At 38.6% G+C, this 14,060-nt stretch overlaps 1 protein-coding gene across 2 annotated transcripts; it reads left to right on the top strand.

Annotated features, from left to right (window-relative positions):
• The first annotated feature begins 3,543 nt into the window (after positions 1-3,543).
• On the top strand, positions 3,544-12,927 carry kera (keratocan). Of its 2 annotated transcripts, none has more exons than XM_079817939.1 (3): positions 3,544-3,918; positions 10,319-11,193; positions 11,422-12,882. In XM_079817939.1, exons 1-3 carry the CDS (start codon positions 3,902-3,904, stop codon positions 11,583-11,585), a joined length of 1,056 nt encoding a protein of 351 aa, XP_079674065.1. In that variant the 5' UTR covers positions 3,544-3,901; the 3' UTR covers positions 11,586-12,882. The 2 variants fall into 2 exon arrangements, with proteins under 2 accessions (XP_079674065.1, XP_079674066.1); XM_079817940.1 differs by lacking the exon at positions 3,544-3,918 and adding an exon at positions 8,933-9,059 and having other exon boundaries at positions 11,422-12,927.
• Positions 12,928-14,060: the final 1,133 nt, after the last annotated feature.

The raw sequence follows: 14,060 nt of genomic DNA, 5'->3' as shown, positions 1-14,060 counted from the left end.
TAGCCTCTACAGATACTAAACACAAAATAGTTCCCTTTACGCACATGCGAGATACTCAATATTTTATTATTTTTGACTTGGATGTTGATCTTCTAGCTTGACTCATGTGGATTTCCTTTTCTCTGCCCTGCTGTCTGGGATGGAAAGAAACTTCTGGTATGAATCTGTCCTCCATTCTTCTCCTTTCTGGCCAGTCAACCAGACTCATGGATGGACAAAGTTCTATGAGTTTTGTTCTTTTTGAAGCAGAGTCATGATGACAGAACTACTTCTTGTAGGAAACGTGTTCTCTTGATGTCTCTATCTGAAGTATAGGCTGTGAATATAAATATAGTGATTGTAAGATGAAAAGGCTTTGGCATATCCCCTGGCAGTACACAAACATTTAAGTTAATACTGCTTTCGAACATATCAAATCATTCTATTAAGGGCTTTAGTAGGGATTATTGAAGTAGTTTTACGATATATGTTCTATTTTTGTCCATAAATCCCAGACTATGATCAAATTATCGAAAAATTCAGTATACTGAATTTGATGACAAACTTGATGAAGTATGCAGGTGTGTAAATACTACACTCTAAAAAATGCTGGGTTAAAAACAACCCAAGTTGGGTTGAAAATGGACAAACCTAGCGATTGGGTTATTTTAAGCAAACATTTAACCCAACCGCTGGGTTAAAACAACCCAATTGCTGGGTTTGTCCATTTTCAACCCAACTTGGGTTGTTTTTAACCCAGCATTTTTTAGAGTGTACATGGCCAACTACATCTGCTAATGCCATGTTGACATTATCTGTTGACCTGTGATGAAGGCCTAATAAAAAACAATTTACTTCGGTGTTAAACAAGTACAATTTAGCCCTAAGGAACTTGTGCTTAGAACCCTTGTACTTCAAAAGAGCTGCTCAATTTGCAGTTCTACACCAGTTTTGGTCACATGTAGCTGGTATGTTCGCATATTCAGACTGAGGGCTAGTATTTGGGTGAGCTGTAAACATTCATTCCCTTCCTCAGCTCAGGACATACCTTGGATGGATCGAAAAACAGCCCAACATTTGGTCCATTCTTTCCCTTTTCCAACCATCTGCTCCCATCTGTCTCTCCATCCTGAACCACACCTTCATGACAGGCACTTCAAAAGTTGCATTTAACGTAACTACACATCTCTCTGCACAAGTCTGAGCTAGCACTAAAAATGAGTGTTTTATTTAAAACGGTAGAGTTGCAGGCAGACAACCCAGCATTCCAGAGGAATGGAGGGTCTGGGGTGACCATCTGATAGTTATACTGAGAGGCATTGTGGGAGTTCTTTTGTCCATGTGTTAGAAACAGATGATGGATAGGCAGTTCTGGATTTTCGTTTGAAATATCTTTGCAGCAGCCTGAGCATTTAAGTTCACCACAAGCTGATGTTGCAGGACCAACCACAAAAAAACTTTTTATTGCTTTTGTTGTTCCAGATGTTGATGATGAAATGCAGTTTTCTAGTGTCCTCACCCTCAGTCTTTCGAAAACCCATATGACTTTCTTCTGTGGAACATAAAAATAGTTAATTATGCACAAATAAATAATTCAGAATAAGATCAATGAATTTTAAATGTCTTGTAACGTTTGATAGAAGAAAGCAAGTCGAAATGTGAAATTTACATTTTTAGGTGAATTATTCCATAACCGACAGTCAAAGTGCTTTGCAAATATACCTTTGCTAGGGCACCGCAAAGATGATAAAAATGTAATGTTGCTGTGTCATATGTTTTATGTGAATGGGCTTGTCGGCTGTGCAATTGAGGTCTTGCTAGAAACTCACAGCCTGTTATTCAGAGTCTACTGAACACTGGAGAGACTTTGTGGGGGAAGAGACCATTGTGATGTTTCTTAGCTCTCCCTCCTACAGTTGATCTCTTGAGAAAGAGGACACAAGAGTTTCTCGACTGTTGTGTTGCACTGTCATGCTATGTGAGAACATTAAAAAAAACTTGTAAAGTAAACACAGGTTCCCTGATGGTATGAAATCGGTTTATTTGCAACATGTGAAATTGTTGTCAGAGAGTCATAAACTGTGGCTCTGGACAGCTAAATGTATCTTTAAAGTTGGCATACAAGGTAAATTCACCCTGTCTTTTTTCCATATTGTAAGCTATTTTCTGTGAATGTGCGAGATTTCCGAATAACAAAGTACAGTAAATGGTAAACCTATTTCCGCATATAACTATATGTTAAAATAATTACGTAAGAAATGCCAGTTTGCAATATCAAGCAGCATAACGAGTTGATTTGTTTTGTTCAGCTAAAAATAACTGGAAGCAGATGACACAGGAAGCCAGATACATTCAATTTACAAATTGCCGCACCCACTCTTACATTTGAAATACAATAATTTATTCATATATTTTTCAAGCTTGCATTCAGATTTGCCAACATACAATCAATAACCGATGGATAGAACCAAGACTCTGCCTTTTTTCTTCTTCGGTAATCGTGAATTTAAATAAGAATATTGAGAAGCTGCATAATATCTGTAAATTGTGATGGTAAGTCTGGCTTATTTCTGTGAATTGGTTCTTTCAAACAGTTTGTTTAGAGAAATATGTTGAGTCACCAAACCTAAATCAAGTTGTTTTAATGACACATTGGCTTAAGAATTGTTCTCGGCTACATTTCAGCATTGTAAACCTGAGATCTTAAAGACCATTGGTACCAATGGTTTCTACAATGGCTTGCATGCTTTTGGGAAAAGCAGCCCTAAACAGGTAAAGCCGCTTTGTGATTGAATCATTCAGATTGATTTTGTGAAATGGTTGAACCAATTAATTGAAAAGATGTGACTCAAAAGAATTTAATCATGAATTAAACATTGCTGGTGTAAAGAGAAAAATTGCTTTTGTGGAGCTTTTTGGGCATGGCCTAACATCTGGAGATCTGAAAGTGCATGTGTGCTTTGATTGTGTGAGATCTGATGGTACCAAATATTTAAAGACAGAAATCACGAATCATCTTTTATTCCAGACAATAGCATCCTTTCAATAGGACAACATTTTACTTCTTTTTCAATGGGATTTGTGCATTGGTGACTTTAATCAGTGTCCTACCCAAATCAAAGACCTCCTATATTCCACTTTCCTCTTCTCAATCTTGAAATGTCTACAACAGGATCCAGATGTTGAAACAGATGTCGCCTGGTTACTACACACTGCCCTTTCATTCATTGTGAAGATAAGCACAACTCAAAGAGAGAGAGAGAGACCTACTGGGAAATGGTAAGAGTGCTGGATTAACCCTCTAACATCATTGTAATTTCACCAGTTTTTGCATTCCAGCTTAATTCCACCTTTCACAGGTTGGGACGAGTCTCCATCAGTGCAAAATGACAGCCTGATGATGTGCATTGCTCTAGGGCGGCCTAGTTTAATGGGGTAAATGATCCCTCAAAGTTGTCAGTGATGGAGATGAGATATGTCTGTTGAAAACAAAGGGTTAAATGTCTCGAAGCCACCCGCGAGTGTCATATTTGACAAGGGCCCCCACATCCTCCACAGACCCTTACTGCACAAAGAGTAGAGAGTAAGAAAAGAGAAAAAAAATGCTGTGCTAGCAATAAGTACCCAATGCATGCTTGCAGAAAGACAGTTCCACGTGTATTTTTCAAACATTCACACACACCCATATTCAACCTCACCAGCTGATGTCAAAGGTTTGGCCTTGGGGAAGTTACACTGCTAACAATAGTAATCTAATAAGGTTTTCTGATGCATGTCCGGGCCAGAAAGAAAGTGGGAGAAACTGCAGACCGGACTCAAACTTTGAGGAGGAAAAGCAGGCGGACCAAGAGATTGACTACATCCCCAAAACCAGAAAGAGATATTTTGTTTGCCTCCACCTGCGCAAACCAAAATCAGCTCTATGACTGAGATGAGCAGGTAATGTTTTCTTTTTTTTTGTTCTTATATGTGGTGTTGATGCAATAAGGAAGTGGGTGGTGGGTGTAGGGGATTCATGGTTTGTTTGTTATGGAGTATTGAGGTATTTTAAACTCCATTTTGTTATATTTTCCTTATTTTTATGTTTCTCTGCATATGTGCTGCATGATAAATTTCGTATTTTAATTGGGTAACACTTTTTATTTTGATGGTCACCTTTAGACATTCTGATGACTATAAAGATTCACCTACATGTCAACTCACTCTCATTAGAGTATTAGTAGACTGTCTCCTTAATATCTGATAACTCTTAATGTTATGGTCCGCCCTTCTACTGACTATAAGTAACTTTGCAACTACATGTCAACTTATTCTACTAACCCGAACCCTACCCTTAACAGTCTGAACTAATACTCTGACAGTCAGTTGACATGTAGGTGCAATGTTACTTATAGTCAACATAATGTCAAAATAAAATAAAGTAACCTTTAATTTTAACTGAATTTTTTTTACTTTTTTTTTTTAAATTTTATTAGCCATCATCTACAGGCTCATGAACTTGAGTTTTTATATGTATTTCTCATGTAGTGGTATTCGGTGAGTTTGGATTGAAATGGTGTGTGCAATACTAATAAAAAAAAGGGTCAAAAAGTAACCATGATAGTACCTTGGTATTTTTGAAATATGGTATACATCAAAATACTATTGTATGACCATGATAGTACCTTGTGTACCAGCACAGCACAGTATGTTTTTTTAAGTAAAGTCTCAGATTTGGCTTTAGCAAGCAGCAGAGAGGGTGTTACAATGTGCAATTAATTATTTCAACTTTAATTAGCTCTAGATCTTTCTTTTTTTTATATATATATATATAAAGCTTGAGTTAGCTTTTTTAAATATAATTTATATCAAAGAAGTACCAGTGCAGAATTTTGAGACACAATGCCCCAAACAGGAAATTAAATCTATTTGAGAGCATGTGTTTCTTTTTACGTGAAGCATAAATATCCCACAGTTGTCTTGACCATTTTATCATTTCTCAGACATCATTTATTTTTACCATCTATGATGGATTTGACCATTGTTCCAGTATAATATTCTAGTCAATTATTTTACTAAGGATAATAATTAAACACAAAGGTGTTCAAATATTGTTGAACAGTCTCAGATTTCAAAAAGTATCAAGTGAGAAGTCATGAAGATATTCTCAAATATTAGCATTAGCACCATTTACAAATAGCATAAGCACAAAGGAGTTTAGACTGTTTTGATAAGCAATGGATGTGATTACTATCCCTACTCAAGACAGAACAAGACAGACAGTTTCCCTGTGCACATTTAAGGGGTCTTTAAAGCATCGTCTTTCACATCTCAGTTTTGAAAAAGGCTCAAAAATAGGGGTGGAAACTAACATGACTTCATTGGCTGTTGCTCATTGCTTCTCTCGCACGAGTCGAGACAGTGCACCTACCTGAAGACTGGTTGACTAGAAAATCCAGTCTGAAATTTGTAAGCTGTGTCTAGTCTCACAGGTGCAGACACTAAGAGTTGGCACCAGCTATGATCTGGGGCTTTTGTCGCAGACTAGTCGCAAACATGAAAGGGTGACAAGGAATTATCTTGTAATGTGATCTTGGATTCAGAGACTGATAGAGTAGCAAGTTTTAAAAATATCCCTATTGATATTAGATGTATATTGATATTGCAAAGTTTGTCTGCTTGTATTGAAATAAATAGATATCCAACATACAGAGACTTAAACATCCTGCGGCTAGATACAAATCGCTGCCCCGAGAATGACCTCTGTCCTGTATTTTGCAGCCTAACACTCTTAGGGACAGATTACTAACAGCTTGCGCCAGCGCAAACCCTCTTTTGGCGTTAAAAAATACTGTCAAGATTTATTAAAGACACACAGTAAAAAATTTGCGCTGAAAGGGCGTGGACAGGGTTATTTTTGCGGCTGACCTTATTGCATATGCATTTATAGGAGTTTCCATTTCAGAAGCAAAATTTATGGGAGGAGAGTATTTAAATAAATAATGCAAGATCATTTACTAAGGTTTGCGCTAGTCAATTGCTCCATTATTAGGGTGACCAGACGTCCCGTATTTCCCGAAACTGTATTTCAGTTCTATTTTTAGTGTCCTGACTTATTATGAAAAAAAAACAAATAATTTTGTCCCGTATTTCTAACTAACTAAATTGTCTTTGCTAGGTGTTCATATAAAATTGAGTAGCAGTCTTCATTCACGCGCAAATAGCCTTATCAAAGGTAGCCAATCTTGTCATAGTATATTATGAAAATTACCATCCAATCACAATTCGTTATCGATTAACTTGCAGTTAGTAAAGGGAGGATATTAGAGAGTGCGGGGGAGATCAAATAAGACGCGAAGATGTCAACAAAACGCGTGTGTACATTTAACGAGGATCTCCAAAAAGAGTTTATCAAGTTATAATGCGCAGTAAGTTGTGAAAAAAACAACTCAATGTAGTATCGCGCTGAATGACACGCACCAGAAGTGCTCTCTCAGACAACGCACAATCTCGAAATCACTTCTCTTTGGGCCTGAATGGTCAAATACAGACACAGTTGTCAAAGTACCATTATGTGGAGTATCTCACGTAAATACAGTCGGCTATGGCCTAGAGCTACACTATGTAAGTTTTCCGTCCACTAGAGGTCACCTGTTCAAAACAAAGGCGTAGTTTGATGACACCACGTTTGAGCGCAGAATCTTGGGACATGTGGTATTCACCTGACAGCCGGTGGAAAAGAGTCTGGATAGGACTCGGACAGAAATCATGTTCATGGATGCGATTATTAACATTACTGTAGTCTGAAGCAGAGCAGGGGCGAGTGTTGTAGAGCTGAGCAAGGCCGCAGGAGCGATTGAAGAGCGGGACTGTTATTATGGCATAGTCACCGGCGGGACTTTTATTATGACACGGTCGCCGGCGCCACTTCCTCTTTTCCAGTCATGAGTATGAGGTAGCGCAACTCTGTTTATCGTATTAGACACATCTGAATGTGTTGAAAAGGAAGTTATGACGTTCGCTCGGTGGCTGCTATGACACTTGTTCACACTGCAGTGAGAGTACAGCGTTTCTGCAAAATAAAACCGGAAACCGAGGGTAACGCAGATATGACGCAATCAACAGGCGACTCCCTCAAACGCATAGCTCACACGTCCCGGTTCCTTGGTTAAAATAGCAATTTCTCACGATTTACAAATAGTTGGAAACATTTGGGATATTCTAAGTACTCAACTGAACAAAATATATAACACTGGCCTAGTGGTTTTTGGATAGTTTACTGCAAAAATCTTACATAGTTCACCTTTAAGCGAATGTAAAACAGCTGTTTGAAAACTCTGTGTCTCAGTATATTAGATCTAAGCAATGCATCTTAAAGTGATAGTAGCCTAAAATGCCTGTCTGGGAATGCCAAAAAAAGCATGTCTTAAACCTGACGCTAGTTTGCGGAGCTCTTGGTAGATTGCATTGGTCATTACGGAAATTATCCGGCTGTGTCTGTGTTCTTTCATTTGCGCATCGTCAGTAGATCACACACAGAACTTTACACTCCCATTGGCACTTTTTTGGATTTGCGCTCTAACGCTAATTTGCCCTGTTTAGTAAATCTGGCCCTTAGACGTCTTCTGTGTTTAGAGCTCTTTACGTTCCAGTGAATAATAGGTTTTAAATTCTGTAATTGGATTAGGTTGGTGTTTGTACTCTTTGCCCTTTAGACCCCTGGTTCTAACATAGAGCTGCACCATCCTTGACACGAGATGCTGGATAATAGACTATATTACTAATGGTCTCAACTAGAGGAGCCAATTACAGAGGATTACGATGACACAGAAAGGTGTTGTTGTCGTCAGTGGAATTGAGAACAAGTAATCTGCACTTGGCAGTCAAACAATGAGACCATATGTGGCTACCTGTGCCAACTTCAAATCAGCCTCTAAATCCAGACTAGAGCTCCCGTGGGGACAAAAATTTCAGCACATGAGGTTTGGTGAACATGCACATTAAATAACAGACTTTTTTCATTACTGATTTTGCAATTGTAGGCAATAAAGTGGGCCATTTGTCATTTACCAATCAAACTGGGAGTCCTTATGAAGGAAATGGGGATGCCAAAAAAGCATAGATAGATAGATAGATAGATAGATAGATAGATAGATAGATAGATAGATAGATAGATAGATAGATAGATAGATAGATAGATAGATAGATAGATAGATAGATAGATAGATAGATAGATAGATAGATAGATAGATAGACTCTAAAAAAAAAAAGGTTCTATATGGCACCAAAAAATGGTTCTTGGCTCGTAATCATAGGGGAACCTTTTTTAGTGCTACATAGCACCAATTTTGGTGCTTCAGTGGTTCTTCAGCGGTTCTTCAGAGGTTCTTCAGCGGTTCTTCAGAGGTTCTTCAGCGGTTCTTTGACTAAGGTGCTATATAGCACCTCTGAAGAACCGCTGAAGAACCACTGAAGCACCAAAATTGGTGCTATATAGCACTAAAAAAGGTTCCCCTATGATTACGAGCCTTTTTTTTAGAGTGTAGATAGATAGATAGATAGATAGATAGATAGATAGATAGATAGATAGATAGATAGATAGATAGATAGATAGATAGATAGATAGATAGATAGATAGATAGATAGATAGATAGATAGATAGATAGATAGATAGATAGATAGATAGATAGATAGATAGATAGATAGATAGATAGATAGATAGATAGATCCTGCAGTCTGATCGAGACATTTGTTTACTCAAAAGACCGGAGGCAGGTGGTGTTGCGAGGGGCAATGAAGAAAAGGATGAAGGCTCCAACGTAATATTTAGGCCTGTATTAGCCTAATTATAACTGGGCCAAGGCCCATGTCTTCCTTTGACCAACATGCCAGTTTAAGCACTGTCCATCCCCAAAGGATTATGACTCTTGATCTCGAGAGGCTATGATTGGCTAAGGTTGTGTCCAGTGTGTCTGTCTATGAAGGGATCATGAGATACCATTGACACTACAAATAGGGGCAGGAGATGGCAAAATAGTTCAGAGTTGAGACATCTGTACCCACAGCAAGAGATACAGTCAAAGAGTCCCAAGAAGACACAGGTAGGTCTCTAGCATTTGTGCAATCATTCTGTGCAAATATTTTGGGGAGGATATTGTCAGTTTCTTCTACACTATAGTAGAAAACCTCTGTCCTACAGAAATGCATACTATGAGCTATGAGTCATTTCTACATCTGCTTTAATCTTCATGGCTTTGTCTTTATTTTGTCTTGGTTTAACGCAGACGTGTACTGCTTAATTTAGGGCACTACACAGATCAGCTGTTTCTCTGCAAAGCCAGTTTGGAGGTCATGATTTAAAAGTATTTTCTTTCTTTTTAGAGATTTTTACAGGTGAAGCTGGTTCCACCTGACCTGATCACTAGATATCCAGGGCTTCCATTTGATCCCCTCTGGTTTAGTGTGAGAGTGCTGCCCATTGAAAATGATCTCCAGACATTGGAGTTTGCTCAGGACCAAAAATTTAAACCAATTCCAGATGAGAGGGAAAGCTCAGCTATGAATATGTGTTAACATATTATTTCTTGAGCTTTCTCTCTCTCTCTGTTTGCTGTTTCTTTTATCCTTACAGGATCAATTTAAGCCAAGAGAAAAATATGGATGTCAGCAAAGAAACTTCTGAGGGAAAAAACATTATAATTGATTGATTGGGTGGATCAGGGCACATACACATTAGACAAAGCTCAGACGTGCATTTGACTGATACATATTTAAAGGTCTGTTTTAAAGGTGTGAAAAGAGCTGGGTCAATTTAAAACCAAATGGAAATACAACAAATTGAACCACCTTGGTCAATGGATGCCTAATGTTTAGTTGTCCTTATTGCGAAGTGAGGGCCAGGTGTTGTTAAATTGATGTGATTGTTATACCTTGTGGTTTCTAGAAGTAGTCAGACATGCACATACCCGAAGTTTGTTTGCCAGAGTCTGTGAACTGTCTTCTGAATGGAGATGAGTAGCACTACGCCAGGCTTAAGTCAATTAAGGTTGACCTGGCAGCATATTCTGAGTTTAAGAGGATTGCTACTTAGAAGATGAAGACACAGGGAATGGTAATCTTAACTAGAGGATGTTCCTAATTTTTTGTCAATGAGTTTATACACTTAGAGAGAACCTGGGGTAATGAAGGGTGGATGTATAGCGGGGGACAGGAACATTGTTCCAAGCCATTTGACAAGGGGGCGAAGTCCTGTGAACTTTAGTGACAATTAGGTCTCTAATTTGATCTGTAAATGTTATATAGTTTTAATATTGTTAACAGCTAATTTTGCTATTTCTTTTCTGTCTCTATGTTTTTCTAGATTACACTTAACCATGGAGTGGCTCATGGTTGCATTTGTGGCCGTACTTTTGGCCAACCAAGTCCGCTCTGATGAAATGCCCTATGAGCACATGATCTCTCAGCTCCAGACATGTCCTAAAGAGTGCCACTGCCCTCCAAACTTCCCTAATGCTGTTTACTGTGACAACAAGGGCCTGAAACGCATTCCTGTCATCCCTCCCTATACTTGGTACCTGTACCTCCAGAACAATCTCATTGATGTCCTCTCAACCGATGCTCTGCGCAATGCCACACAGCTTAGGTGGATCAACCTCAACCGCAACAAAATCACAAGCGAAGGCTTGGAGGTTGACGCTCTTAAGGCTATGTCTAACCTTGTACACCTCTACATGGAAGACAACTTGCTGGCTTCCATTCCATCTCCTCTGCCTGCCAAATTAGAGCAGTTACGCCTGTCCCGAAACAGAATCTCAAAGATCCCAGCCGGTGTCTTCTCTGGAATGGACCATCTCACCTTGCTGGATCTGCAAGGCAACAAGCTACAGGATGATGCAGTGACTGAGGTCAGTCTGAAAGGCCTCAACAACTTGATCCAGATCAATTTAGCAAAGAATCAGCTAAATAGCATGCCCCTCGGCCTACCACCCACAACCACTCAGATCTTTTTGGATGGCAACAACATTGAGAAGATTCCGACTGAGTACTTCAAGGGTCTTCCGAAAGTGGTGTCTCTCAGGCTCAACCGCAATAAGCTGGCTAATGGAGGAATCCCCAAAAATGTGTTTAACCTTTCCAGCATCCTGGATCTACAGCTTTCTTACAACCAGCTCACAGAAGTGCCCGTTATCTCTTCTGGCCTGGAGCACCTGCATCTGGATCACAATAAGATCAAGAGTAAGTCCATAACTGAAGTTCTGTCACTGTTTTCCATATTGAAATATAGCCTCTACTTTTGCACAAGGATTGTATCTGAAACATGACTTAATTTCGACCATGACATACTGTAGTCTATACTTGCTTGGTTATCTGTAAAGCTCTAAAGACTTTGTTATGCCTTTGGAACTAAACTGCCTTAGAGTTTGTATGCACCCTTATTTGTGACTTTATTTGTCATTTTCATAGGTGTGAATAGCTCTGACATCTGTCCACCTGGTGCACTTGATGATTACCTTGATGAAAACGGTCCACGTCTCCGTTACCTTCGCCTTGATGGTAATGAGATCAAACCCCCCATCCCACGAGAGCTGATGATGTGTTTCCGTCTCCTCAGGGCTATTGTCATATGAAGGTGCCACACCATCTAGATACTCCTGTCCATTTCATCTACCAGAAATGAAAATGTATGTAAACTAAAACACTTGAAAAGGGTCCGATACAGGACAATCTTTTTGGAAAATAAACATAGAAAACTATACACTGCTGAAAAGATCAGCCAAGACTGGAATGAATTTCCATGCTGGTTAAGATTGACTTTTGCTGGTTTGTACTGAACTGGTGCTGGTCTAGCTAGTGGGCCAGTGAAACTAAGCTGATAAACCAGTTTAACTAGATCTTTCTGGTGGAGCTTTTGGCCAAGAAAGCACACCTAGTTAAGCTATTTAAAAAGCTAGGTGGCGACACCAGTTTTCAAAATATGACATTCTGGGGGTCTCCTGTTCTGGTCTTTTCAGCAGGGTTGAGATCCATAAGACTGGTTCATATGTTTCTCATGGCTGTATTGTAAAACCACTGTGCCTTCCTTAAATCCATACATATGGGAAACTAGCAGGCCTGCTTTGCGGGAAACACCATTATCTGTTAAAAGTAATGTATCATGAAGAAAGCTCCAAAATAGAATTTTCCTCATTTGAAAGTAATGCAATTTTAATGTCATTGTAGCATTACACAAAAACCTTTTTTTGAAAAAGTTTTACCTCACCACACAATTCTGGGGTGTTTTTGGACAGAAGAGTTGTGGTCTGATTATGGAGCCAAATTTTCTGGTAGTAAACTTAGTACATAGCGGTGGTTTATTGGATTTTATTGAATGCATGGTAACTCTCAGTAACAGCACCAACAGAAGTTTGACATTAGAAAAACTTTAGAAATCACAATTGTTTATCGCCTCTGTTGTAGTAATTGACATGTACTATGTATACTTTTTTTAAAGTAAGTTTACTTCTACTTTTGTAATATTTCTTTACATCTTTGTACAATCAATATTTCAATATTCAATCAGTACTTAGTGTGAAATATTAATTTCATAGATCGAGCACTTCAACTTTATTCACTGTCATTTATTGTACCGTGACATACTGATAACTAATATATAAATACAGTTTAAATTTAGCAGTTGACAATGGTACTACCAGTGAACCTTCTATTGATCTTAAGATTTATTTTCCTGTAGGGTATAAAATAATGTGAATATTCTTTTTCAACGCACAAATGTGACGATTATTTTTCATGTTTTCATTTATCAATCTTTGCAGAAAAATGACATAAATTAATGTCACTAACCCTGAGAACCATTAGGATTGTTAAAAGGGAAAATATGAGATAACTTTTGTTTGATTTTCCTGATTAAACTGGTTTCAATGGTCCAGCATTGTCTCTGCACTGATTCATTTTACACATAAAAACATTCAGAATGCTTTGAGTACAATCCATACAATTTTGCTAAACATTAAGTTCTAGAAAAAAAGCAATTTCAGTCTTTTAAGGCAGTTTGTTTAAGAAGATTTTTTAGACGTATTGCAAAACTTCTCAAGAGAATATGGCGTATGAGAACTACTATACCAGCACATATTTATTTTTCAAGAGCTTTGCGGTTAGAAAACCCTTTTAATGTACAACAAAACACTTTCTTTTAAATATTTATATCTGACAGGGAGAAAGAGCAACAGTGAGAGCACAGTATACCTGGGTATCAGTTGAAACAATGGCAGCATTTATACTCCAAGCCTAATGCATATATTTTTGGTCGCATCTGTTACATTGACTTTAGACATAACTGACTGTGTTACATTAAATCCCCTACACAGTGCAGGCCTGTGCTGCCCAAATTGATCGTGCAAGTAAATGGATTTGCTTGGCGCAGTTCAGTGGGTTTGCATGGATACTGGTGCATGCTGTATGGTTCAGCTAAGCACTTTTTGGGTGTCTTAAAGCTCAACTATATAAAACAGGCTGCAAATAGTAGACATGAATCACACAAAGTGAGATTAGTGGTTAAACGTGTCAGTGAGACTGAAACAAAATGCAGCATGTGCCATTTGTCATTAAGTCCTTAATAGACTGATAATGGATTTTTATTTCATGTGACTCAGCAGAAATATGATCACCAAGCCGCAGAGAAAGAGAATTAGTATGGAAAAAGAGTTTGAGGCCTGTAATAACATCCCACCTAACATGAAGCACTTCCTAATAGGTTTGCAGGTTTTCTGCAGTGCGCTGCATCTCTGCACATAGGTAGCGAGCAGAGGTCTGAGATTTAGCACCGAGTCCTGGCGCAGAGCAGAATGAAGGCCTTTTCTCCTCTCAGCATTGCACTAACAGAGGAGCCTTACAGAGGGCCCATTGTGAGCTGGGGCCCTGCAGATCCCTACATGAAAGCAGAGTATGCCTTACGCTCACCTCAGGAAAAGGAAGACAAATATCTCATACTTAGGACTGAATAACTTATGTGTCTCTTTGGGAAACAAAAAAAGAAAGATGGTTGTAAGGGATTAAAGGATTTTCGCAGTTGGGGGTCTGTCAGTGTGCAAATTGTGTGTCTGTTC

The sequence above is a fragment of the Gobio gobio genome, assembly GCF_949357685.1.
Source record: "Gobio gobio genome assembly, chromosome: 5".
In the NCBI taxonomy this organism is placed as follows: domain Eukaryota; kingdom Metazoa; phylum Chordata; class Actinopteri; order Cypriniformes; family Gobionidae; genus Gobio; species Gobio gobio.
The sequence above is the reverse complement of the archived record's forward strand: the minus strand, read 5'-3'. Positions and strand labels throughout refer to the sequence as shown.

Bases quoted from the DNA above. Each gene is read 5' to 3' on its own strand.
- kera (XM_079817939.1), top strand. The intron at 11,194-11,421 runs GTAAGTCCATAA...TCATTTTCATAG, and splicing joins GGATCACAATAAGATCAAGA to GTGTGAATAGCTCTGACATC.